The 26780-nt window shown below is 35.4% G+C and overlaps 2 protein-coding genes across 17 annotated transcripts; both read left to right on the top strand.

Annotated features, from left to right (window-relative positions):
* Positions 1-608: 608 nt before the first annotated feature.
* On the top strand, positions 609-4912 carry LOC107761500 (uncharacterized). Of its 6 annotated transcripts, none has more exons than XR_012693530.1 (7): positions 609-1897; positions 2007-2180; positions 2740-2781; positions 2847-2934; positions 3260-3379; positions 4231-4329; positions 4480-4912. XR_012693530.1 is itself a non-coding variant. In XM_075217632.1 (7 exons), exons 1-7 carry the CDS (start codon positions 773-775, stop codon positions 4528-4530), a joined length of 1692 nt encoding a protein of 563 aa, XP_075073733.1. In that variant the 5' UTR covers positions 609-772; the 3' UTR covers positions 4531-4912. The 6 variants fall into 6 exon arrangements, 4 of the variants coding, with proteins under 4 accessions (XP_075073733.1, XP_075073735.1, XP_075073732.1 ...); XM_075217632.1 differs by having other exon boundaries at positions 2854-2934; XR_012693531.1 differs by lacking the exon at positions 3260-3379.
* A 4507-nt stretch (positions 4913-9419) lies between these two features.
* LOC107761499 (uncharacterized) lies at positions 9420-25264 on the top strand. 11 transcript variants are annotated; one of them, XM_075217620.1, is made up of 14 exons: positions 10307-10658; positions 10750-10801; positions 13673-13802; positions 16595-16649; positions 17880-18059; positions 19633-20314; positions 20419-20503; positions 21109-21196; positions 22242-22426; positions 23542-23674; positions 23979-24115; positions 24347-24421; positions 24725-24844; positions 24979-25264. In XM_075217620.1, the coding sequence occupies exons 3-14, from the start codon at positions 13713-13715 to the stop codon at positions 25090-25092; spliced, it is 1944 nt and encodes a 647-aa protein (XP_075073721.1). In that variant the 5' UTR covers positions 10307-10658; positions 10750-10801; positions 13673-13712; the 3' UTR covers positions 25093-25264. The 11 variants fall into 11 exon arrangements, with proteins under 11 accessions (XP_075073724.1, XP_075073722.1, XP_075073721.1 ...); XM_075217619.1 differs by having other exon boundaries at positions 10313-10658; positions 10750-10855; XM_075217628.1 differs by having other exon boundaries at positions 10318-10658; positions 10750-10855; positions 17986-18059.
* The last annotated feature ends 1516 nt before the right edge of the window (positions 25265-26780 follow it).

Below are 26780 nucleotides of genomic sequence, written 5' to 3'. Positions count from 1 at the left end.
CAGCTATATATGTTATACACGTGTACATATATACACATGGTAATAATGTGAATAGAATGAGAGTTACATTTTACAATTTCTTCTCATTTGCTCTGCTCTCAAATATTTCTCCTTGCTCAAAATATTTTGGAACCTCCATTGGAGCTCCTCTACGAGCTCCATTCCTCCTTCAATCTGACAATCTCGATAGTATAGTTAGAATATATTAAGTTTCTTTTCAATATCTAGTCAAAGTCATTTTTGTTCATGTGTTTCTAGAGTTCGATTTAGGAATACCACTTAAATAACTACGGTCAAAGAGTCAAGGAGGTCAGAAAGAAAAAGTCTGAGGTTATACCAATACGACATATATCTTGGTTGGGATTGACATAATCTTGTATATACTCTTTCTTTTCTCAGAAGAATTCTTATTGTACTCTATATAAATTAGGGTATTACTACTATCTATTTTCTTCAATTTACTTTTTGTTTGTTCGTCAAGTCAAGTCGTTGTTAAGGGTGTGTTTGGCATAAATGTGATGTATAAGTGGCATACACAAGAGGCATTAGTCGGTTCAATGAATGCGTCTTATAAGTTGCATATATTAACGCGATTTATAATTCGAGTCATCTAATGCAATTATAAGTCGCATACACAGTGTGCAATTAACAAGTCGCACCAGCCAAATAATTTATGCGGGATTTATATGCGGGAAAAGCAAGCTATCAGAAAGGAAAAAAGCGATAGCTAAACAGAGGAACAATTGGCATACTTCAGTCGACGCCGGAATAAATGTCGGCCAATCTCCCAATTCTTCCCAACACCACCTCAATTCCCGCCACCAGAGATAACCTCTTCGCCGCCGTAGACCTCGGCACCAACTCCTTCAAGCTCCTCATAGTTTGCGCCGACCCTTCCACCGGCCGTTTCCTCACCCTCGATCGGTTTAAGGAAAGAGTACTCCTCGGCCTTGATACTACCACCACCACTACCTCCGCCACTATCTCCACTGCCTCCCAGCTACGCGCCACGACAGCACTTCGAAAATTCCAGAATCTTCTTCAGTCCCATCGCGTTCCTCCCTCCCATTCCCGCCTCGTAGCCACTTCAGCTGTTCGAGAAGCTTCCAATCAATCGCAATTCCTTACTACGATTCATGAAACCCTAGGCCTTCAAGTTGACGTACTCTCCGGTTTCGAAGAGGCCCGCCTTATATACCAAGGTATACTTCAATTCCACCCCGTTCATGACCGTACAGTTCTTACAATTGACATAGGAGGTGGCTCTACTGAGTTCGTAATTGGAAAAGAGGGCAACATTCTGTTCTCCATTTCACTAGCGTTGGGGCATGTCACTTTAACTCAAAAATTTCCTGAAATTACATTAATGCGGGAACATATTAAGGGAATAATCCGAGCCTCGGGTTTGAACGGGAAGGCTAAGCATTACGATATTGATAAAGTGATTGGTTCATCAGGGACGATTAGGAATATTGAGAAGGCGATTTTCCATGGCTATGCAAGTAATATGGAGGGAAATGTCGGCATATTTGAGGAAAGCAGGAGGGATTGGAGTTTTACAATGGAAGAATTGAGGGGCTTAGTGGAGAGGTTGAGCGAGGAAGAGAGAAGAGTTGGGGGGAAGGTTCAAAGGCAGGGCTTTTTCAAGAAGAGGTCAGAATTTATTGTGGCAGGGGCAGTTTTATTGGAGGAGATATTTAAGGAACTTAAGATTGAGGAGATGGAGGTTTCTGGATATGCATTAGGGGAGGGTGTGATTGCAGAGAAGTTAGGGGAGGTTTTTAATCACTATGATCCGAGGGCGAATGCGAGGTGGAGGTCTGTAGTGAGGCTCGCGACAAGGTTTAATAACAAACAGCGCATGAAATCTGCTGCGTTGTGCTATAGTGCTGCGAAGGTATTTGATAATTCGGAATTGGAAACAATAAGAAGTTCACCATCTCTGGTTCCATATTTAGGGGGGAAATATTGTTTTTGAGATGATTTTCTTAATGTTCTTGATGTAGGAGATGTTAGATGGTTTGAGGAAATGGTATGAAACAGGCAATGGTTCTGATGGGTTCGTTGTATCCTTGGAGGATAAAGATCTTGAGTATCTCGAGGCAGCTTGTTTGCTTCACAAAATCGGTCTTTATGTTGGTAAAAAGGGCTACCATAAGCAGTCTTACCATATTATAATGGTATGTGTTTATTTCTCTACTCATAAGATTCAGATAAATTTCTGTGCCATTGCATGTGAAGGAGTTTAGGTAATTTTTGTGCATGTAATGTTGCGAGCATAAAGTGACAAAAAGATTTGATTGGTGTATTTGCGTGTAAGAGTTTCAAATGAGTAGCATTGCATAATTATAGCTGTGTCATGGCCTGTTTGGTTTATATTTTTGAAACTGATTTTGATGTGGAATAGTGATAGCTAGATAATTTAATAAATAACTTTCACTAAGATGATAGTCATTTTTGAGAAAGGCGGTTTTTTAAACAGTAACGAAACATTAATTGATTATAAAAAAAGAATTAATTAGACATACTGATTAAATCGGCTGAACTAATCCAAACCAAACAGGCCATAGTTTCTCATATGAAAGATAGAGATATAGAGGGATAGATATTCTGAGGCCTCTGTCATTGATTGATGATTAAGTTATCTGGATTCAGCTGATTCAGTCCTCTTATCTACCTTGAGAAATAGTTATTCGGAGTGCCATGTAATTTATTATGACAAGCTTAACTACTGTGCAGAATGGCGACCATCTGCATGGTTATAATGATGAAGAGGTTAAGGTATGGTGTCTCCCTTATTTACTCGGAATAAGATTCAGATTGAAAACTGATGGCATTTTCGTCAGTTTCCAGTTAATAGCTCTACTTGTGCGGCGCCATAGAAAGAAACTTCTCAAGTGTGATCATGTTGTGCTTGAGGAATTAACAGAAGAGGTATCATATTGTGTTTTGACCAAGAGCTATCTTAACTTTTTTGTGCTATAGAGACATACACTCTCTAACTCCATTATGGGTGTGTATCTGGTATGCATACGTTCAGTTTTTAGCAAGTTTTGTTAACTTTGAAGAATCTGCTCTAAGTACCAACTCCCCTAACGGATATGTCAAACTTTTAGCAATTTTTTGAATATATTTTGTAGATATGCACCAAGTACCGACACCCATATCAGTAAATTGACATGAATAAGACAAATGCAGATACCATGTTAGCATAGATGGAAGCTCTTTTGTTTGTTTGACCCTTATCTTTCTACCTTAGATGAGAGGGAAATTCAGAATTCTTTGTGCAATTCTACGTGTATCTGCTTCAATAGAACAACTTCAGCTGGTCAACATCGACAATGTGGAATTCTCACATACCTGTGAAGGATTTAAATTGGTATATAACCTTTACAGTCATCCTTATGTTTCTCTTCCTTATATCTTCTAGGAACCCATGTGATTCTGTTCAGTTGATCTCTTGTGATATAACTTCTTAATGCTATAGAAGGAGGCGAAAATGCCTCTGACATTTTATCATGTGTTATATCTTCTGTCGATCTGATATTTTCCTCTCAGTGGCAACAAGTCTTGTCATCTGAAGGTACATGATATGTTTGGGTCATTGAATCACATTTGCTGCTTTTATTCTTGATCCAAACTTTTAATTGTTAGACAACAATCTCAATTCTCAAAAGTTACTTGAGGTGGAATTTACCTTTTGAAGGCTAATTTTTATTTTATTATCGAGTGATGCATAACTGTTGTTGAGGACATAGTGGTTCAGACGAGTGGACCATTTGACACATTTGCTCTACTTTATTTTGGTAAACTATATTATAAAGAAACGACGAAGAGAACATCATCATCAACATCCTGGTTACAAATATTGGCACAAAATAAATTCTATATACCTAGATGCTACTAATCAATTGGACTCAAAAACACTAATAGTGACGAACTCCAGTTTGTCTAGGATGAAAAGTGTGACCTACTCCGAAGCACCTCTGATTTTAGCTAATTAAAGACACAGGTTTAACCTCAGCAATCTAAGAATTAGCTTAGCTGCATGGAAGTTTTTCTCCATGTGCTACAACCCTTATGTATTCATGTAAATAAATTTGAGCTGGGACCAATATTAGATAATTAAAATTGTTTGTAGAAGTAAATGCATACTTATTTTCCTGACAATGCTTCCTTATAAGTTTAAGCATTTGCATTGTCACGTAATTTACACCACAAATGCTGTAGGTGCTTGAAGCAGGAAATTTGCCCTCCCCTGATAATGTGCTGCCATCAGTGAAAGACTTTGAGGCAGAGCTTGGTAAAGAGTTGGAGCACTTCAGAATGGTAATGAGCAGTGGCCAGCATTCTTTTTCTGCAGCCTATACCAGAATTTTTTGATGGAATCTTGGCATATATTCCTTATTCTTTTTTCCAGTTTTCCATAGATTATCATGCCATATATTCATTTATATCACATGTTATACATTTTATTAGGTGTTCCAGGAAAGATTGTCAATTGCTGTCACTTCAAGCACTTTACCATAATCTGGAAGAGATGTTAGGAATGGTGAGATGCTTTTCTAGTTACTAATAAATCTCTAATGTATGTTATATGCACACTCATACACACATAATATACACATAGATATAGACATAGACACAGACACATACACGGATACTTCAACTGTTACAAGCAACAGTTAGTTACAGTATTCTAGTGAATAGTTGCTGGATGGAGAGAGCAAAAATTGTTGCCTACTTCCGAGCAAGGGAGTTGGAATATAATGTACTTTATCTTTTATTTTTGTAATTCTTTTACTTAAGTGTAATTTTCTTATGTAATCTTAGAAAATCTATGGTCTGGTTATTATCAGCTTTAAGTCTTTAACTGAAGCAGTATACATATAGAATAGCACGTCTCTCCTCCCGTGTTCTTGCTTTTGTTATGGCAGTTAAATTATGTTGATTATAAAGTGGAGAACAATGGGTTGTTTAGAACAAGAGCTTGGTCTGATTTCCTTTCTGGCAGTAAGTTTGTTTTATATTTTTTTCCTTTTCCTTTCGATAAGCTTGATTTGACTCTAAAACAGCAACATCAATTTGCTGATGCATTTGTCCCTAACTCAAGGGCTGATGTGTTAAGTTTGTTTTATGGATTCTCAAATATTGTGCTTCACAGTAGCAGAACTAAAAACGAAAAAAAAAACTGAGTTTTTTCGGTTTATCAGTATTTTATTTTCTGCTCTGCGTTACATTGGAATACATGAAGAGGATAGCAATCTCAAAATATGAAATATAGCCTCCACTGACTTTCTATTGTCTGTTGATTTGGGAATATGCCGAACGAGTGAAATCTGGATAAAGGGTAAGTGAAACTGTGAAGTTAGTCAAAAGTAACAGGAAATGTAAATATAAAGACAGGAAAGGGAAAGGGTCTTAGGACCATCCAAAATAATCAAATCCTGATAGGACGTTCCGAGTATTGGAATGCTGAGCTTGGCCTTGGCTAAACTTTGAAATCTTAGTGTCATAATGCTTTTTGAATCTTCCTAGCCATTATGTTAATGCAATGATTCTTTTCAAGAAAAATGTACTTGTTGAATGGCTTCATCTTGACGAATAAAAGGATTCAACTATTTAGTAGAATCATGTTTAATTTTAAAGAATATGTGTTTATGGTTAACTTCATAACATAATAGAACATACAATTTTTCGTAATTATGCTAAGATGGTATTTAGGCTTATAAGTTGGTTTAGCTAGCTTATAAGTTATTTTTGGCTTATCTTCGTGTTAGGTAAAATCAAACATGCTTATAAGCTAAGATAGGCCAAAAATCATAAGTTGGTCATCCCACTTATCATTTTTAAGCTTATAACCACTTAAAGTTTGACCAAAACTGTTACTAACCTAGTCCATATACTAGTCTGAAAATCTGAGAAGTATTAAATCTTTCTACTATTATTCCTTATACTATAAAAATTGACATTCATTTACTTGTTCAATTCAAGAATATACTCTCCAAATTAACAAATGCATATTTCACTAATAAACTTCAAAATTCAAACAATTATTTCAACGTTTATTTTCAGTTTCAATTAATATTTCATCGTCAACTTGTTTCTTGTGAAAAAGATAATAACAGAAAAGGGCATCAACCTCAATAGCATTTCCTTTGAGACAAAAAGGCTCTTGACTTTACGTGATTGTGAAAGCCATCTCTTTTGTCTGAATTCTTCTAGCTGTGTCTCATGCAATATACGACTATAATTAGTTAAAATGTCACATCAACAATACTATTAATGACATAAAATATTAATTCTGGAATATACCCTCAAAATTCTTTGTGAAATAATGAAGAGCTTGAAAGTAATGGATAGAAAAAAGCAGCCTTTCTAATTGTGGTAAGGGCAAAATGTAGTGTCCTCCTCTTTCCATGCATGAATAATGACTATGATGAATGATGATCAAACAATTTTGTCCGCAGCCTCCAAAGTCACTATCCAGAAAATTGTTTCAGTTTACTATATTTGTACATTTGGCATGAAAAGACTACGAGAAAGACGCCTGGAATTAACACTAATTAAACCATTTGATTTGGAAGCCTCTCAACCGAGTACAATATGGGCTAAAGGCTTGTTTGTTACCTTCGGTAAAAAGGGATATTCTTGAAAGAAAGTTTTGTATTAAATCTCCCGGAATATTAGTCAAATTATCTAACAAAGAGTTAGAAAATCTTGAATTTACAGAATATTAGTCAAAATATCTAACAAAGAGTTAGTAAACTCTGGAATTTACATATATTTCTTTTTTTGAAAAAGTACACATTAATGTCAAGAAAATAAAAAAGAAATCCCTAACTTTATCTTTCAAATTAATCACTCCATACCAATTCAGGTGACGTTATTTCTATCTTGGTAGGGGTGTACATGGATCGGGTTGGTTCGGTTTTTACCAAAATCAAGCCAAACCAACTATATCGATTTGGATTGGTTCGATTTTGTCGGGTTTTTCGGAAATTTTGTTACTTAAATATTTTTTCAATCTTACTTTGTTAAATAATTTATAAGTAAATATATGTTTAGTAAAATTTTAAAAATTACAAACATATTATCTATTATAATATTCTTATGGGAGAATTTTTTTAGTAACACATGAAATTATTTTTTTAGTCGTCTCATAATAATGTTTCGTTGATGTACATTTTCAAGGTTAACCGAATTTAGTAATTAAACATAAAAATTATTATGATACCTAAATAATAATAACCACTTCAAATTCGAAAAAAGATATACGAATTTAATATTTCTTGATATATGAATATGGAAGAACAAAGAGATTGATGCATTTCGGTAACACTTGATAAAAAAGTGATCATATAACCCATTATTTAATAAATATGGAGTACTTCATATGCTATTAAATATTATATCTCATAAGAGAATCCCAAAAATTTCTAGATATTTTTTTAAAGAAAATTCTATATAAAATCTTAAAAGTATATATAAATTATATATTTATATGTCTGTTTGGTTCGGATTTTTTTACTCAATACCAAATCAAATCAAACCAAATCTAGTTGAGGTTTTTAATCGGTTTGATTTGACTTTTCGGTTTGGTGCGATTTTCCATTTCGGTTGGTACACTCCTATATCTTGGGACGGCCACTAATATTTGATACTACTCCAACAAATACTATTGTTTTAAAATTTTTATGAGTTTTAAAAATTTAATATTCCTTATGATCTAAAACAGTGTAGTGGTTTTATCCTCAGATAATTGTCACCCACCCAAAGACTTTTAATGAGATTTAAGAAATATTTCAAATTTTCTTTGAAAGATTTGAAAAATGAGTGAATTTTTTGTTTGAAAAATATTCAAAGAGCGAAATCAAAAAAACTGTGTAAAAATATATACTACAATTACTTAAATACGTTTGTATCGCAAGAAAAGCCAACGGGTCAACATGTCAGATTTTAATATAATTACTTGAAATACATTTGGATAACATCCTTTTTCGATTGGGTATGACTTCAACTATTCCGCAGCCCGTCAATTAGTTAACCATCAACATATTTTAGCTAATGGTTTTATAGTAAATATACCGAGTTATCGCTACAAATCTCGAGATATTAATACAGCAAAGAATGAACAAAAATCTAGAGCTATGATTCAAAATTTTCTCGATTCATCCCCTCGTGAGTAAAGCTGTCAAAACGGACCAGCCCAGCCCAATCCAAGTCTCGTGGGCTTTTAAATTTGGCGGGCTAGGACGAGCCGGCCTGCCATTTGAATGGGCTTTAAAATGGCCAGCCCAACCCAAGTCTCGTGGGCTTTTAAATTTGGCGGGCTAGGACGGGCCTGCCTGCCATTTGAATGGGCCTTAAAATGACCAGCCCAACGAAGCCCTAAGAGGGCCGCGGTGTTAGGGCGGGCCGGCCCTTCAATTTTTTTAACAAAAAAAAAATTCTTTAAATCCTTAAATATTTTTCGTGACATAGTCGATTAATCAGGTAAACAACTTCTATTTGCTTAGAGCGTACAAAAATGTTAATATTTGATGAGGAATTTCGTAATTGAAATGCAAATTCTCTATATCTCTTGTTTTTTTTTTTTAAAGTTACATAAATATTTTCTCAATACCTTTCTTTCATTTTCCTCATACTCAGAGATTATTTTAATAAGTTTATATGCTGAGGTTTTTTAATGTAGGATTAACATCATTTGTTGATTTCATCATTATAGTCCATAAAATTTTAAGATTCTTGAAATTTGCTAGTGGTCAATTTTTTATTTTTTTTGTATTAAAACTGATCTTTATCTATACTGAAGAGTAGTTTAAATATTAATAATATATTAAAGTAATCCAAACTGATCATTGGACACTTAAAGTAATATTTTCTTTTGAGAAAAGATTTTATTGGCTACCTATGACTTTTCGAGTTCGTTATTAATTAAGCAAAGGAAAAACTAATTTTGTCATATTACATGCATGTCAAAAATCTAAATTCTAATTGATATGGAAAGGTAAATGAGCAATTTAGGGCTGGGGAATGAGGATTATAGTTAATAATTTTTTTTTACTTTTTACTTTTTTTAAATATTAAATATTTAATAATAATTAATTTGAATTTAATTAATTTTTGACCCACGGGCCGGCCCAGACCCAGCCTTGGTCAAGCCTCAAGGGCCAGCGAGCTGACTTGGGTCGGGCTTATAAGCCTCAATTTTAAATGGGCTAAAAAAATTATAGCCCAATCCTACCGTAAAAATTGCACGAGGCGTCCTATTTGGTTGCCCCTATTTAACCTATATCCATTTTAAAAAAAAGTTTTACCTGTACCCAATTTTTAAACAATTTCAACCCCTTTCTCTTCCTCCTCCTCTTTTTCTACTTCTATTAACAACTAAAACACACTATTATTATTTCTCTAATACTACAACCATTCTCAAGCAATGGCTTAAAGAAGAAGAATTCATCCTCAACAGAATCGCCGCCAAAGAAACCCAAATCGATTCGGTCCGCAACGAAATCACCCAGCTCTACTGCATCTTTTTTCTCTTCCACTCCATTTCACTTATGCTTTTATTTAGTGCCTCCTCGAAATGGGCTTCTAAAACTGGGCTCTGCCACCGTTCTTGGATTCCATCTTCGTGTGTCTCTGCTCTATTCTCTGGGTATCATTTGGGTTGTTCGGTACAAGACAGATACGGAGAGTCACTTAGAGAAACTGTTGGAGAGAGAGAAAGAGGACGGGAAACTATAGGCGGTGGAGGAATTGAAGAGAAAAGGAGTGGAGTTCGCCGGTTACAAACAAAAACTTCAGCTCTGAAGTTCGTCAGTTACAAATAAAAACTTCAGAGCTGAAGTTTGCCAGTTATAAAACAAAAATTTCGCAAGTTACAAAAATAAAAACTTCAGCCCCGTCTACTAGAATGCTGAAGTTTTGCGTGATTGTCTTTGCTACTTCAGCCCCGTATGCTAAAGTTACGCGAAAAAATGGGTACGTTTACAATTTTTTTTGCAAAGCGGACACAAATTAAAACGTGACTCAAAAAACGAGCATATATGCAAATGTCCCAATACTACCTAAATAGCGGGCTAAATTGGACCGGCCTCACCGGCCAAACCCATTTTGATGGCTCTATATTACCAAACCATTTGACCCTTCACCCATCCCTAACGGTCGACGATCCGGTTGGCTTCGGACCGATATAACACGTCACTAAGAAAGACACGTAGACCTTATCGGGACGAGAGCAGGTAAAAAGTCCAAAATAACCCTCCCTTTCATCCTTGCCTATTTGTTGTACCTCTCGTTCAGTACAATCACGTACCCTGCGCATAATAGCTCGCAGCAGTCAGAGACAGACTGAAACAAAAACTAACAATAAACCACAGATGGAAGAAAGAGAGTAAACACACACATTTGTCCTCTCCCATTTTTAGCAAACAAAATCTTTTCCTTTCTTCTCTTCCATTCTATTTATCTTCATTGCGCCTTTTTCCTAGGGCTTTTTTCTGATATTTATTCCCTAGCAAGTACTTTATACCATTCAATTCCATTGAAGAAAAGTTACAAAACCTTAAATTGACTTTTTTTTTTTTTGGGAAAAATACACCGACATTGTTCTTATTATGTGGCTGTGGCCGTAGAAAGAAAGAGAAATCACGGTAAAGTTACTGGACTTTTTTTGTTGCTTGTTATTGAGTACTCTATGAGACAGTGCAACTTTCGTATTTATACTAATAATTTTGGCCGCAGTGGAGATTGCTATTGAAGCATTGCTGAGACGAACAACAAAAAGCTCGTTTTGGTGAGTGTGTAGGTTCGTTTTCTGCTTGTTCGTTAAACGAAAATTCAAGAACCGGTGAGTCATGATTAGTTTCATTGATGTGATTGCTTTTAAAAGAAAAAAAAATAGATGTTGGAATTGTGGCTGTTGTTTTTATTTATTTCTTTTTCTTTTGTTCGATTTTTGGTTCGTATAGAGAGATTTTCCTTAGAACTGTTTCATTGATTGACTTGTATAGTACAAAAAAAGTTAAGCTCTGCTTTAATGCTTGTTTAGCATGTGCAAACTCTCTCGTGCGATGATTAATTATGTGTTTGAGTTTTACCTCGATGGATGTTGTTAACTGATAGTTTAATTTTTGTTCTTTATTGATCCAAGTTTGGATCCTAAAACTGTTAGAAAAAGAGAAGTCAGAAGAAAAGAAAAATAATTTATTGGAAATGGTTTCCACTGTAGGATGATTTGGGGAAACAACTAGTGGAAGTGCCTCGCTAGACCAGTTCCAGAAAATGAGCTTATCTAGATAAATTTAATTGAATTTAATGTTAAATTTCTACTTGTCTGCTTGGTTAGCTTCTCCAGTTCAAGAGAGGTAAAGGAGGCAAAGAAGAGAGAGTCAAGGAAAAAAGAAAAACTAAAACAAAAAGCAAAATAGAACTCTCTAGACGTTAGGTACCAACTGGGAATTTAAGGAAAGAATGTTAAGGTACACCTTCTTTATGCTATGAATAGATATTGGATGAGGTATGATGAAGAGAAAAAAATGGAGTTATAACTTGCTTAATCTTTATTATAATTGGCTAAATTGTAGGTAATAAGAGATGAAGAGTGAAGAAAACTCTATGTAAAACTGTCCAAATTTTGAGCACCAACTGGGAGGTGAAAGAAAGAGAAGGAGAGCGACGGGATCAATTTTGTCCAATATCCTCACCCTTGTCCGAACATTGTCTCCAAACATAACTAGAACCTCCCCTACCATTATCTCGCATATTCTTTTCTTGCATATTTTCTTCCACTTCCAGACATAATAAAAGCAATTTTTCATGGAGATGTGTCTCTTTGCTTTAGTGAAATCTTGGTTCCATAGTAGGTCTAATGGTTTTACTGCACCACCTTGAAGTTCAAATAATACTAATCCTTACCTCCTTAGTTCCATGTCTCTTGTTATGCTGCTCTTTATCACATTCCAGTTTCATGCTTTCCTTTGGCAGTGTAATATTGTTGCTCATGCTGTTACCTTCTGTGATATCTTGAGCGGTGGCAAAGGTTCCCTTGTTTTTTTTGGGGGTGGGGTGGGGAGTGGAAACTAATATTTAGGTTAACACCACTAAAGTACAGATGATTTTATATCTTTGTAACATTTTAATAAGTGTTAGTTAGTTATGTCTATGAGTTTGTTTATTCCCACATTGGAATAGGAGTAATATGTACTATGTAGAGTATAGCTATGAAATAGGACTTCTTGTGTTATATTGTGAATATAATATCAATAATATTCTTTTCCCGTGTTAGTTCTCACATTAAGGATCCCCCTCTTTATTGTTGAAGAGTCAATTTAAACAAAAGTATTGAAGCATAGTTTTAAATTTTGAAGTCTTTAAGTTTGATCTTGAAGCATCTTTTCTGGCTGCCCTTTGATGAAACTTGTGAATAAAGGAGCATCTTGATCTCTTACATTTAATTTAACTAATTCCTAATTAAGATTTCTGAATCAGGGAGCATTACTACTGATAGGTTCTGTCTAACTTGGGAAAACTTCTTTTACTACCACTTATTTCATTTTTGTCGATTTGAAGAAGCAAATTTATCTTGAGCGGGTGATGTGCCCTGTAATCATGCTTTAATAAATCCTATATCCTGGTACATACAATGGTTTGCAGAATTTCTTGCTGAGGTATTGTTGCAAACGATAGGCTGGTTGCTAGAATAATAATGCTTATGATGGTGAAACTTTCTCCTTCATATATAAGATCTTCGAATTCCTATGTGTTTTTAAGAATGGTAAGAAAGGTTTTTCTTCATTGGATGCGTCAGGTAGGAGGTCAGCACGAATCTGTTTAAACTGATCTAAAGCATCTTGTAATTGAGCAAGGGTACATTCTATTAGATTACCAAAACACTGATAACTTAGGGTCTTTTTCACCTAAAGAGGCTGTTACTTGTAAATAAAAGAAAATTAAAAAGGCAGTTACTTAGTTCTGCAAAACTTGACATCTATGATATTTGTCAATTTCACCTAATATTTATCATTAGGTTTGAGTGAATTCTTTCATGTAAGCATGAAGAGAAAAGGTCAATGTAGTGCATACTATGTACTTTCAACAACTTCGTCTTATAGAACCAAAGCAAGGGTATCCAGAATCATTGTTCCCTTAGATCCTTATATCCATGTTCTTAAATCTAATATCCATATTCTTAAGTTACCAAATGTATATTTCTTATATACACCGAAATATGAAATTAACTTGCCACTAGACATGAAAGGGTTGGAAGAGAAACGCAATGAACTTCTAGGTGTGGTTTGTTACAGCATGATGTAATCGTTTGTAAAGAAAAACACTCCGCCATGTTTTTCCCCACTCAGTACTCAGTGCACTGTAATTATTAAAAAACAAAAAGGAAAAAAGAAAATAGAAGAAAATACAGTCAAATGGCTCCTCTTATTGAATTTTTCGGTAGGATAAAACTTTAAAGACAGAACTATCTTTCCTCCTTTTTATTTTTGTATATGGGGCACAACACTAAGTTTGTCTAGCATTAAAAATTTGAATATGCTGCACAGCACTAAATTTATCTAGAGTTAAAATTTGGGAGATGCAGCACTTAATTCAGAAAATTCCAGTCATTTTCTTTATGCAACAAACACTAAAATTTCCGTTAAACTTTGTAAAGATGCACAAGGTTCACTATTCATGGGTTTTGGCATGGAAGGATGATGAAGTGTCTTCTTTGGTCCATTCCGTGTGCTTTCTTGCCTTGCAAAATGTATCCTCACCATGATGCTTCTAGAAAGCATAGCAAGGTTGGTGTCTTTCCCTTTTTACATATGTTGAAGCATAAAATGCATTGAAACTCCTTAAGTGGTTTCTACCCTTTAAGGTTGGTTTCTTTCTCTACCAAGCACTTCCTCTCAAAATCTTTTCTAACCACCTTCCTCTTTGACTAATTTGTCCAAGAGGCCCTTTTATGAATTTTATCACTAAAGAGTAAACAAACCACAACATAAAGGAAAATGTAAAAGCCTAAAGAACAAAAGAAGGAGAAAGAAAATTTGTGCTCCCATCTCCAAAGTCACTTTCTCTTACTCAAATTCATGCTCTCCACCCCAACTACCCAACGACCTTCCCATAAGATGAAGGAAGCCATTTAAATTCTACCTTATCAAAAAAAAAAAAGATGAAGGAAGCCAAATGAACAAATATGGACAATGGAAGAGCCATGCTTCCACCTTTAGTATTGCTCTCACCCTAACAACCTAGCTACCTTCCGTCCAACCATTTTTTTAATAAACATATGATGTGGTTTAACGATTGTCACTCTCTAGCCGAGGGTCTATTGGAAACAGCCTCTATATTCCCAGGGTAGGGTTAAAGTTTGCGTACACACTACTCTCCCCAGACTCCACTTGTCGGAACTCACTTGGTTTATTGTTGTTGTTGTTGTGGTTTATCGAATGTGTGTGGGTTAGATGCACATCATGGGTTGGAACTTTGTCGCAGACAAAAGCCTAGTATTCAAGTGAAAAACGTAGAGCAGACCCATCATCTACCGTGTTTCAACTGCGTGCCATTGGCCCTCGGGGATTTCTCAGTTATAAAAAGAATATAATGTGGTTTCTAGGACAAGATATGTTGAACCTCTAACTAATCCATCGAGCACTTGCTAGTTGCTACCTCCCATCGACACAGGAATCGACAACCCTGCTCATCATAACTTATGCAGATGAGAAGAATTTACTTAGTGTTACCTTCTGTTGAGATTCAAACCTTGCTTTTCATTGTTGTCATTCCACCTCTTTGACCATTAGGTCACCCTCTTGTTCTTCCTAGACTTATTTGAGAAAGGTACCTTAGAAATAGAAGATTGCTCTTGATTGGTTTGAGGCGCACCAAAAAGGGAATTTTTTTTTAATAAAGTAAAAATAAGTTTCATTGATACGATGCATCAAGGGGATACAATATTACAAAGTCAGGTTTAACTCCTATAAAAAACTTAAAGAGCCAACAAAGTCAAAAAATTGATTTACATCTTTTACATCACAATGACTGCTCCAACTAAACAAGTTCATTAAACATCTAGTTTTTATGGAAGGAATAGCAACTGAAACTCCCTCAAAGCATATTCGTTTCCTTTTCCTCCATAAATTCCAAATAATGCAGCCTGGTTTAGATTACCATAGTCGTCTTTGTGATTTCTGCACTTTCTGACACCAGCTGACAATGGCATCCTTCAAGCTGTGTGGCATTACCCACAGCAAACCAAAAAGAATCATGAACATGTCCTGGACTTCTCTAGCAACTTGACAGTGTAGGATCCGGTGTTTGGATTCCTCCATGGCTACCGTCATAAAAAACATCTATTGCAAAGCTTGGACCCCCAATTAGCTCATTTGGTGAGCTCCCTGCCTTCCACATTTGAGGTGGAGGGTTCAAACCCCATCATTAGTGTAAAATCCCTTCCTCTTTCCCGCGCTCTTTTCCCTAATATAATAATAAAATAAGCCCCTCGTCATCAGATTTTCTTGAGTAAGACACGCTTCGTCATCAATATCCAGCTAAAACAGGCTCCATATCAACTTCCGTGGCCACATTTCAATTATATAACCAGTTTTCACCAACGCGTCGTATCCTGTCTTGACTGGGAACACTCCTCTGCAGTCAATTGCCCATCTTATTTTTATCTGTCTTTGAGAATTGATATTAGCTTGTTCCAGCATGCTCATTAAGGCCATTAGAGACTCTAAGCCCTAGTCTTGATAATTTCTTCTGAGTTGTATGTTTCAATAGTTATTACTTCTATGTTCTGCAATCATGGCATCTGGAAATAAGGCAATCTGATAGATACTTGGAAGTTCTTCTCTAAGGGTATCAGTACCAAACCAGAGGTCTAGTGATGATCTCATTGTTTCATCATTCTCCATCTCAAACCTAATTTTGGCACTCACAACAATTAGAGAAAAGGAGAAAGATAAAGATGGGTAATTGCGGAAGAGACCAAATAAAGACAATGTGATGCAAGTAAAAACAAAGGGGTTTCCTTAAAGGTCAAGCGTCCCTTCAATATTTTTTTACCCTAGGTTCAGAGAGCAAACTACAGTTCCCTCCCCTAGGGCCAAAGCTTTACTCCGCGAAAAGTCAATGTTAGAAGTAGGTATAATGAGAAATCAATGAGGCAAAATATTGATTGGTTAGCTTTTAAAATAATAATAATAATAATTCATTGATGTGGTGCAAATATTCTGGTATACACAGAAAAGTGGAGAACATATAATAAAACATAGTTCTCTACAAAAAAATGCCCAGTCAGTCATGGTAACTAGAACCTCGTGGGTACACCAAAAGCTTAATAAAGAAAAAGTTTGCTCATAGTTTGTGCAAAAGTATTTTCCACTTACTCAAAAGCTCTCCTATATCTTTCTCCTCATAGTATCCACATTGGTGCCAAGGAGCTATATCCATACTCTTACTTATTAACCCCAAAAAGTGGCTTGATAATTTTTGTTCATGAGTAGTGTAATTCTGCTACGTGACTGACAGTTTATTATTCTCATCCTCTTTGTTTCCCATGAAATGCTTTGTTGATTTGATAATATAGCTCTCGAACTCAAGGCTTGCAAATCCACTGCTCCAGCTACTATGCCCAAGTCCAGGTACTCAGTTAACAAATAAAGCCCCTAACCATACACTGTAAAGTCGTACCTGAGTTCATTGAATATGTTCTTCCTTTATTTTTACCCATATACTGTAATTATATTGAAGCTTTTACTCTGATTCTTAATAAAGTCTAGGCTCAATAGAATTAGGAGAAATTACTGCATGCTCCTAGTGGATCAATTATGAGTATGACAGATTTATTGTTTGTCTTGTTTGTCAAAACTTGTGCTTGTTGTTGTCTTTCTTACAGGGGTTCATGCAAGAATTTAGTTTAATTTGAGCTAGAGCTATAAACTATTGACAGTCTTGGTTTTAACTCAAAAAAGAAAAGGAATAATAAAAGAAGAGGGTGTGTATATATGACTTTAGTTTGGCGATGTTGCTGCTAAATTGACTAGCATTTTGGAAAATGATTTTAGTACAGATAGGGCCTGTTAGTTAATTTCTTATGAATCCATGATTAGGTTATATTTATAGAGAATCATATATGTTGTACTTATTTTCTAAGTGTACCAGGAACTTTCCTGCCAAACTAATAAAAATGTTGCTTTACCAAAAAGAGAAATGCCATTAGGTTGCCTAAATTTTCTTGTACAGCAAGGTCGAATGTATTGCTTGTTATGTACTACAATGTTGCTGCTAAATTGACTAGCATTTTGGAAAATGATTTTAGTACAGATAGGGCCTGTTAGTTAATTTCTTATGAATCCATGATTAGGTTATATTTATAGAGAATCATATATGTTGTACTTATTTTCTAAGTGTACCAGGAACTTTCCTGCCAAACTAATAAAAATGTTGCTTTACCAAAAAGAGAAATGCCATTAGGTTGCCTAAATTTTCTTGTACAGCAAGGTCGAATGTATTGCTTGTTATGTACTACAATATATATATATATATATATATATATATATATATATATATATATATATATTATTTTGATTGTTTACCCTTCCTCAGTGTCCACAATTATTTGAAGAGTTGGTCTGTTGCCGTAAGGTCATTCTTCATAAGATTGCCAGTTTCTTTTGGATTGCATTTTGTTTGTTCCTGTCTCGTCCATTATCTTTGACTGATAGCTTTACAAGACTTTCTTTAATGCAAAAGTCATCTTCTTGCAAAAAAGCAATTATGTTCATAGGAATTGGGACATTGTGGCATCTAGCTTATAGCATGCAATGGTATTTGAGAATGTTTATTCTGCCCTTTCATATTAAAAAATGCAGGTTTTTTCTACTTCTGGTTTCTTCAACTTTCTACCATGGGTCTGAATGGAAAACCTTTACACCTACATAGTCGAAATAAAGTTCAACATCCCTTGGCTGTATCCAGGCATGCTTTCGGTGATCTATCCAATGTTTCTCCAGTGGTTTTTCTCTACCTCTTAAAGGAATGCTATGTCTATGGTAAAGTTCTTCCCCACAATGTCTCTTTTATAAAAGATGCTGTTTGCTCCAAGTTATCATTCCATCAGTTTTAGGAACTCTTTTCTTTGAATACTTTGTTTGCAATTAAATATCTGATCATTCTTTTGGTTATTTCTTTGTTTTCTTACCCAAATGACAATTGAACCTTTTTCAACGTAATTATCAATTAATTTAGGATTTGACAAATCATTTGTTGGCTGCTTCATATAATTTTTTTCCTTTGAGACGACTTTCTTCTTTCAAGAAATTGAATCATAACAAGGAGGGGCATGAGCGACAATCTGATATGATAAAGAATAGTGTTGAATTGTCATCCTACCTCTGCTCCTCTTGTCAATGACAATTTTTCTATGCCTGAATAACTACACAGTCTCAAAGACCATTTAAATCTTTCAGACTCCAAAATGGAAGAAGAAGAAGCGAGCTTGACCCATGAGTTTTTGTCATCATTCTCTGAAGTTGTAGTCAAAAACACCATGTGAGATATGCTTATCAGCAACTGGTCCACCTTGTAGATTTAACCTCCCTAATGATGTGGATTAGTAATAATTAGTTAAAACTTGGATTGGTATTAACTAGTTAGAATTGCATTTGGGGTTGAAGTGATGCAATAGGCACTTCATATCAGCAAAATGACTGTGCCAGACCACTGTGTTACATTGTGTTTTGCTTTCGATGTCATGAATGATTGAGGCTTGATGCGAAGTGCCATAGACACATGCGTAAAGAACATTGGTGATATCATGCATATGACATGGAAAATGACAGATGGGGAGAAGTTGTGGATACATAAAAGGAGATAGATAGAAGCATCTGTATATATTGAATTAACCATTTCCACTCCAGTGGCATTCGAGCCAATGATGATTTTAAGTGGACTATACAAGGTAATGTAACTGTAGAACTTGATAATCAACAAAAAAATTATTTATTCTTCAACATCTTTGGCTATATGAAGTATGAAGATCTAGGTAAGATATTTGTGTTCCCACATATCAAAAAGACTTCTATGTACTCCTTCCATTCATGCAAAAAGGAGTCGATGAGTACTATTACTATCTTCTGTGCGTAGGAAGTTCATGAGAATAGTTTTTGAGATGAAATAGCAGGTTTATCCAGACCCTACTTGTGGGATTTTACTGGGTCGTTGTTGTTGAAATAGCAGGTTTATGTTGCAAGAGAACAAAACCTACACGCAAGTCAGTTTTTTTTTTTGACAAGGTAAAAGTTTATTGATATGGTACCAATATGGTGCAAAACAGACATGCCAGTCAACATATTAAGTGATATTTCATGGGATGTCTTTGGTGGGTACTGGGTAGAGACACTGGCTTAATTCTTTCATTAATAACCATTGACTAGTCATTCGTTGCCAAATTGTTAGAAATATCTTAAGCTTTATTTCCTAAACCCAAAGCAAGATTTTAGGGAAGTAAAAGGAGCAATATCTCGAAATCATATTTGTTTTCTTCTATGGATGATTACAGTGTAGCTCAATTTGATAATATTTGATCATGATATTTTTTCTCACACAAGTTATTGTTTTACATAGGAACCTGCAAGGCGACTGCTAAGTTTCGTGTTCTGCAACAGCAAGTGTTTGAATCTCTGTGCAATGATCCTCGACCCGGAGCAGCCATCTTTGTTGCTCAGTGCCTGTACGTGTTGCCTATATTTGAGTCACACTGTGATGGATTCAGTCATTTGATAATATCTGCTCTTCGTCGTTTCCTGAAAGTGGGAAATGGCATGAAAGGTATATTGAAAGCTAAACTATTGGCTGCCAAATTGTTTCTGGCTATTGTTGATGGAACTCTGGTTCATGAAGAAAGAATCCTAGTCAAAATCCTTGAACTTTTTGACGTCAGTCTGTCAAACATAGAAAAAGCTATGTTTGATACAGATGAGAAGGATCAAACATGCCAGGAGATGGCTAAGGTGTTGGTTGAACAATATATTCTTAGGTTAGTAGAATCCCAGTCATACATGACCGCAGTTTCTTTGTTGGAACACTTTTCTATCCGGGAGTCTGGGGAATCGTTTCTGCTTAAAATGATGGAAAGCCAACAATACAGAGCGGCAGAAAAGTGGGCAACTTTTATGGGGAAGCCAATCTTGTGTACCCTTGTCCAAGAATATGTTGACAGAAAACTGCCAAAGCATGCTTTTGATGTTATAAGGCAACACAATCTTCGGAAGGAGTTCCCAGAAATATATCATCAATACAAAGAGAGGCAAGTGGATTCGTCCACTTTTGTGTGGCTTAGCATTTCAGCTATATATATATATAAATTTTTTTCCTATGAATAGTGCTGACTGTGACAGTATTAATTTACAGCAAACTGAAGAAACTAGCAGAACAGGGTTGCTGGGATGTTGCAGAGGCGAGAGTGAAGGATGATCCTCAACTTCTTGAGTACTTGGCAAGTACATAGCTACAATGACTCTTGTCGATTTCTAATTCATTTTAGTGCTATTAAATTTGTTATCAATTGTGCATATTCTTGTGTTGTTGAATTTGTTGTCCAGATATGAGTTGTTACTTGTTAGTAGTCTTGAGAAGTGCTACACATAGAGCCTGACATATAAGCTTCAGATTCATCTCATAAGTATATTAGTCCTCATCAGTTTATTGTAATCTGATGAAAAAGAGGTGGATTTTGAATTAGAGCAAGGGCATGCTAAGACATTTCTTTTCGTGCTTTCGATCTGCTTAGTTTAAGTAAAGATTAAAAAAATAACAGATAGGCAAAAAGGCTTTACAGAAGACCGGAGGGAGGGAGGGAGGGAGCGGGCTTACCTGCTTAACCGCACCCTCCTATCGTACCTATATAGCCTTTAGATGTTGAACTTATTCCTTAGAATTTGAATTCTTTTGTTGTTGGGCTGACACTCGGAGATTAATGTTCATGTGAGACCCGTTAAAAGTACCTAGTGACTTTGCAATATGTGAATGTGCAATATCACTTGAGTAAAAACTTATATGTGTTGGCTTTTTATCGTTTTTAATAAATTTTTCATGAAAAAGGTTTATTTGGCTATGGAAGCTGGTTACATGGAGAAGGTTGAGGAACTCTGTGAACGGTATTCCCTTGAAGGTTTCATAAATGCCAAAGGTACACTGGATCCCTCTATTTCTTGTTAAGTAACCAGTCTAAGCACTTTAAGTTTTTAAATTTAAGCACTAATGAGCTGTATTTGCTGACCTCTCCAAAAAGTATTAATCTGCATAAATGTTGAATCAATATGAACTAGAGCAAATTTGAGTCTGTTAAGGTTGCCTTTGACTATGCTTTCTTCTGCTGCAACCCTTGCATTAGGTCTTTGCTGGGATTCTCTTGGTACAAAGTCTATGCTTTTGTTATCGACTATGTTGAGGAGGTCCACCCGACTATGGTTATTCTGAAATGATGTGACTTTAAATGACACGGGAAATTTACTAGCTGTTCAACCAAGAAAGTGATTTAAGAGGTTGCAGATCCATGAATACTCGTTCAAATGTACAACTAAGTGATTTCATTTTATTGTTGTTTGAGAAGTCATTCTGGTTGATTCTAGAAATATTTGACTTTGCATGTGGATCTATCAGTTTCATATCCACAATGGATTTAAACCTTTTAACTTTTCACTTCATAACTAGGCAGAACCAATTGATTGTGAAGGACCTGATATCCATGAATCTGAGAAACCTTTCGCCAAGAGGATAGATAATCAATTGGAAGTGGTTTTTCAGACCTAGAGAAGTGGGGCTAAGATTTGAAAGGTGTAGTAGTTCCGGCTAAGCAAAAGAATTATTCTAACTTATATTCATGCCTTTTAATTTCACAAAAGAGATGGAGCCCGAGATATATCCACTAGTAGCTGAGACATGTGCGACAAGAATGAATGTCTAACATGTTCTCTATGAAGATGTTATGTCTCCGAGTTTAAGAACCTTTCATATATTCATATGCACTATTTCTGAGTTCTTCGGAGTTGTTTCCAGTATAATTTTCTTAGGCTTTCATTTAATAAAATGCTGCCTATTATGTTTCTGGACCTGGTTGATTACTTTTTTTCTTCTAATTATTTCTGGATGCTGGCTTGTGGTTTATTTCAAAGTTGCCAGTTCCGAGTAAATTATTGTTTTGTCTAACTCCTACTTTATTCTTACTTGTACAGCGCTTGAGGCAAATTTTCCGAAAGACCGATACTTGCAGCTTGATGAATTGTCAATAAAGGAAGTAGTCTGGGTAGATGAAGTGAATGGCTTGCATGATGCTACATGCCACATTGAAGAATGTAAAGTTGTGGGCATTGATTGTGAGTGGAAGCCTAATTACGAAAAGGGAAGCTCATCTAACAAGGTGATTGTGGATCAAAGCTGAGTACTTTTTTTAAGTAGTGGTCCTTCCCACCTCAATATCAAAGCTATTTTATTTTTAAAAGGGTGGTGGTAAAAAAATTTGATTCCTCATTTCTCACAATCTAAAAAGGGTGGGGCAGCCCGGTGCACTAAGCTCCCGCTATGCACGGGGTCGGGAGAAAGGCTGGACCACAAGGTTCCCCTTCTTTCTCACAATCTAAAGAGGGATCTTGGACTATACCAGAGTCAGCTTAATCTACCCAGGCAAAGTGAAGATATTTATGTTGATACATATCTTCCTAACTAAAGTACCACAACAAAGTAGTTACTTCTTCCCTGAAACATAATGGACTTTGCTTCTCTGTCCTCTTCCTCCCTCGGGGCTGATAAGAAAATGAGCCTAGAAGTTCAAAGACCAATTCATAATAAGTTGCGTTTCATGGGTTCGCTCATGTGACAAAAGAAGTATGCATGTGAGTAAATCCCGTTTTCTTCTCTTTTCTTTTGTTCTAATCTATTATTAACTCATAAGGCTCTGATGTCATTATTAATTATGGGTCATGAATAAGTTCTGGGCTATGTTTCCTGGTTCCTTTTTTGTTTAATTTTTCTCCCTCTGGAATCAGGCACAGTACATAATTTGGTGATTCATCCATCTCTTTATTTTGTCTAGGTAAAAGAAGGTTCCGAGTTTTCCATTGAACTGATTTAACAACCCCTAGCTAATATGGAAATATGAGTGAAAGTTCCAATGTTTTGAGTCTCTCGTGATGAATAAAAGGGTCTGTCTAGTGAGTACGCTTCAATGCTTTTCTGTGCATTGTATCTGCTTTTTTTGTTTTTTAAATTTGATGGTGAGAATTTTGGAGCTAATAGGATATTCGCCTTTTGTAATGGCTGAGTAAAGATATGATGTTCTCCATCAATGTCTTCTCAGTCTAGTCTGGTTTATTGCGTTCTTTCCCTTCATTTAGAAACGAAAGCTTTATAATCTTTAACTTGAGTGTCCTTGTTGTTAGGCATGATAGAGAATATGTTAAATATGACCGACTCCTTTGGAGTGAAGAAAATGCACGTTCAACAGTATAATAGCTTTTCTATTTCCCCCTGCAACAGGTTTCTATCATGCAGATTGCTTCTGACAACAAGGTTTATATACTTGATCTGATAAAGTTATATGAAGATGCTCCGGATGTATTGGATGACTGCTTAACCCGCATATTGCATTCAACAAGAGTACTGAAGCTTGGTAAGAGAGAACATTGTCTTTTAGAAGATAACAACAACATTCTTTTAATTTGCTTAAGCATTTTCCTGCTTAAAGGTTCATTACACCTTTTATGCTCCAAGAAAGAAAACTCATTGATTCTCATGGCTTCTTTTCAATTTTTGCACTACTTATATCGAACAGTATGCATTCATTAAGGGGGAACGCTGATATAACAATATATTTGTATGGAACACATTCCTGCTTTTCTTTGGTCTACCAGTATATTTTCAATCTGTAAACTCTTGCAGAGAAATTTCTGCAGTCATAATTGGGTATTTTCCAGGTTACAACTTCCAGTGTGACATGAAGCAGCTTGCTGGGTCTTATGGACAGTTGCAATGCTTCAAGCACTACGACATGCTACTTGATATCCAGAATGTGTTCAAAGAACCAAGGGGTGGTCTCTCTGGTCTGGCAAAGGTAATTGATACATGGTTTCTGCATTCTTGCATTGTCACATCACACACATGTGTGAGTGCGTGTGTGTATATATATATATGTGTGTGTGTATATATATATATATATATATGTATATATATGCAAGATACAAATTCTTGTTTGTTCTTTAGTCAAAAGAGATGCAATTTTTATAAGGAAAACGATGAATAATTCTACTCCATGTTTTTTTTTTTGGTTTCTTTCTGGATACAGAAAATCTTGGGCACTGGATTGAACAAAACAAGAAGGAATAGCAACTGGGAGAAACGGCCTTTAACTCAGTTTCAGGTTTATATGATATATGTTTATACGTTTTATTCTATCATGGATAAACAGGAAGTGCTAGTGTGTGGAAAAGCTTCCAGCAAATGAAATGTATTTATTTTAATCGTCTATTTTGCTGTATTTTCTAAAGAAATGAGATTAAGAAGCTGGTGACTTTGTCCTTGTGAACTGATAAAATCTGATGTTACCATTCTCCAAACAAAAAGGTGAATGATAAGATCTGATCCTTGTGCAGGTAAATAGTGATTTTGGCTTATGGTTCTGTATTATTTGATAGTAATACCTCTTATTTCTACGGTTGTGCAGCTAGAATATGCTGCTCTTGATGCTGCTGTTCTTATTCACATATTTCGTCATGTTCGAGACTATACACAACCTGCTGGTGACCGTTGTGGGCTTTCCAAATTTGAGTGGAAGTCTCACATTGTACGAATAGAGTACCTCTTCCCTCTTCTCTGTTTTTTTTTACTCTTAAGACATCTATTCTCATCAGGCTCAGTAGGCATTCACTGTATATTACTACTACTATTCACGTTAACTTGTGCTTAATATTTTTGCAGGTTTCTCATATTGATAATTCAAAGATTTCAAAAAAGGAAGCTAAAAGACAAAAGGCCAAAACTGCTAAAGCTCCACAAAGCATCAAATCTAAGGAGTTTTTTGAACAAACTTAAACTTAAAGCTAGGAAATATAGTTATGATACACCTCAATTTTACTCTGTAAGTATTTTTCTTCTGAGGACATGTTAACAGCTTAAACTCTTGCTGGTTTGTGTGTATATAGAGCAGCATAGCATTAGTAGAAAAATACTACTTGGTAAAGCTTAAGTTGCTAATTTTTGGTACTTATTACTAGCTTCTGTGCGTATACTTTAAAAAGGGAATCTAACCATGATATTTACTCGAGGCAAAAGTAGGTTGATTTTATGAATGAGATATGCTAAAGAATAAGCTTAGACTTCAGTTGGTAGTAACGTTTTTGGTCCGAGCCATTTTTCATGTCTTTGAAGTTTTCGAGTTTGTTAGATGGCTTATTTAGAGGATCTTTTGTGAATCAACCGATCTTTGCATTTGTGGTAATGACGTAGTTACTGTCTATTGAGAACCATTTTGTTGCTGGTTGAAAACTATTTCCAATGGTGTACACGGACTGTTGCACAGACAGCGTCAACATATTGTTGCAATTCGTCTTAAAAATTTGTTTATACAATCTTAGAATTTGTCTCTAATAACACCTATAAGTCTCCCAATTAACGCACCAGCGGCGGCTGGAGCTTTTTAGCTTGCCGAATTCAGTATGTTGTCGAATGGGGGGCGTGTGTGAGAGAGAGAAAGCCATTGAATTTTAATAAATATTATATTTTGAATATACAATTTCAAATATTCAATAAGTTTAGTGTTAGTAACTTGAAATATTGAACTCATTTCGTTCATTGTTGCAATATGTGGAATAGTCTAAGAGCATAACAAAACTTGCCAAAAACTATCATCTCTTTATTCCCCTAAAAATTGATGGATTGAGTTGTTTACGAGTTAAGACCTACGGTATTCCGGAGGTCAAAAGGTCAAATTTCCGATAAATCCCTGAAGTCAAAACCTTATAGTATGAGTACTTTTTTTTGTGGTTTCCAGCCAATCTCTTGTGTTTGTTACTTTCTGTCTATCGATGGTTAATGTGACCCATTTTCACCATTGAATCAGACTAATTTAATTTAATTTTTAAGTTAAAATTTAAATATTCATATATTTCATGAAATATTACTACTAGTCATGATTTTTAATATTAACATTTTGGAATAGAGGATAAATATCTTTATAGTATGACTATAGTATCACTTTAGCCCGCGCCAGAAACTATTTATATCTGGTAACCGAAAAAGTGTATAAAACTTGTAGTATAATTTTTGTATATAACATACAAAATGTAAAAATATACAAAAAATATATAAATTTTATACCTTTTTCGGAGTGTCATTATTCCTATTTTTGTACACTTTTAGTTAGCCCAACCAATGTTTTATGAACCTCTAGCCCGAGTCATCGTCTATATATTAGCAGTCCAACATTTCTAAAGCCTTAATCTTCTCTCCTTCATTCCTCTCTGTCGCTCTAACCACAAAACCATCACAAAAGACTCAAGAGAGAGAGACAGAGAGAAAGAGGAAAGAAGAAAAAAAAAATGGAAGATTTCGCTTTAGCTCATCGGAGATATGTGAACAGCGGCCAAAGGATAGGAATTATCGATGACAAAGCCTATGCAGTTAATAACATTTACGTTGTCCGAGCACATCATCATTTTCCGACGACAACATCGACGGATATGATGCCTTCTCATAAATACCAAACCTCAAAATCCAGTAAC

Source organism: Nicotiana tabacum, chromosome 7, assembly GCF_000715075.1.
Source record: "Nicotiana tabacum cultivar K326 chromosome 7, ASM71507v2, whole genome shotgun sequence".
NCBI lineage: Eukaryota > Viridiplantae > Streptophyta > Magnoliopsida > Solanales > Solanaceae > Nicotiana > Nicotiana tabacum.
This window is presented reverse-complemented; position numbering and strand designations above follow the sequence as displayed.

Excerpts from the sequence above, each read along its gene's own strand:
- LOC107761499 (XM_075217620.1), top strand. The coding sequence starts at position 13,713 with ATGATGAAGTGTCTTCTTTGGTCCATTCCGTGTGCTTTCTTGCCTTGC. Across the intron at positions 16,650-17,879 it reads GCTACTATGCCCAAGTCCAG|GTTTTTTCTACTTCTGGTTT; the intron begins GTACTCAGTTAA and ends TAAAAAATGCAG. Across the intron at positions 24,845-24,978 it reads TTGAGTGGAAGTCTCACATT|GTTTCTCATATTGATAATTC; the intron begins GTACGAATAGAG and ends ATATTTTTGCAG.
- LOC107761500 (XM_075217631.1), top strand. The coding sequence starts at position 773 with ATGTCGGCCAATCTCCCAATTCTTCCCAACACCACCTCAATTCCCGCC. Across the intron at positions 1,898-2,006 it reads TGTGCTATAGTGCTGCGAAG|GAGATGTTAGATGGTTTGAG; the intron begins GTATTTGATAAT and ends TTCTTGATGTAG. Across the intron at positions 3,380-4,230 it reads CCTGTGAAGGATTTAAATTG|GTGCTTGAAGCAGGAAATTT; the intron begins GTATATAACCTT and ends CAAATGCTGTAG.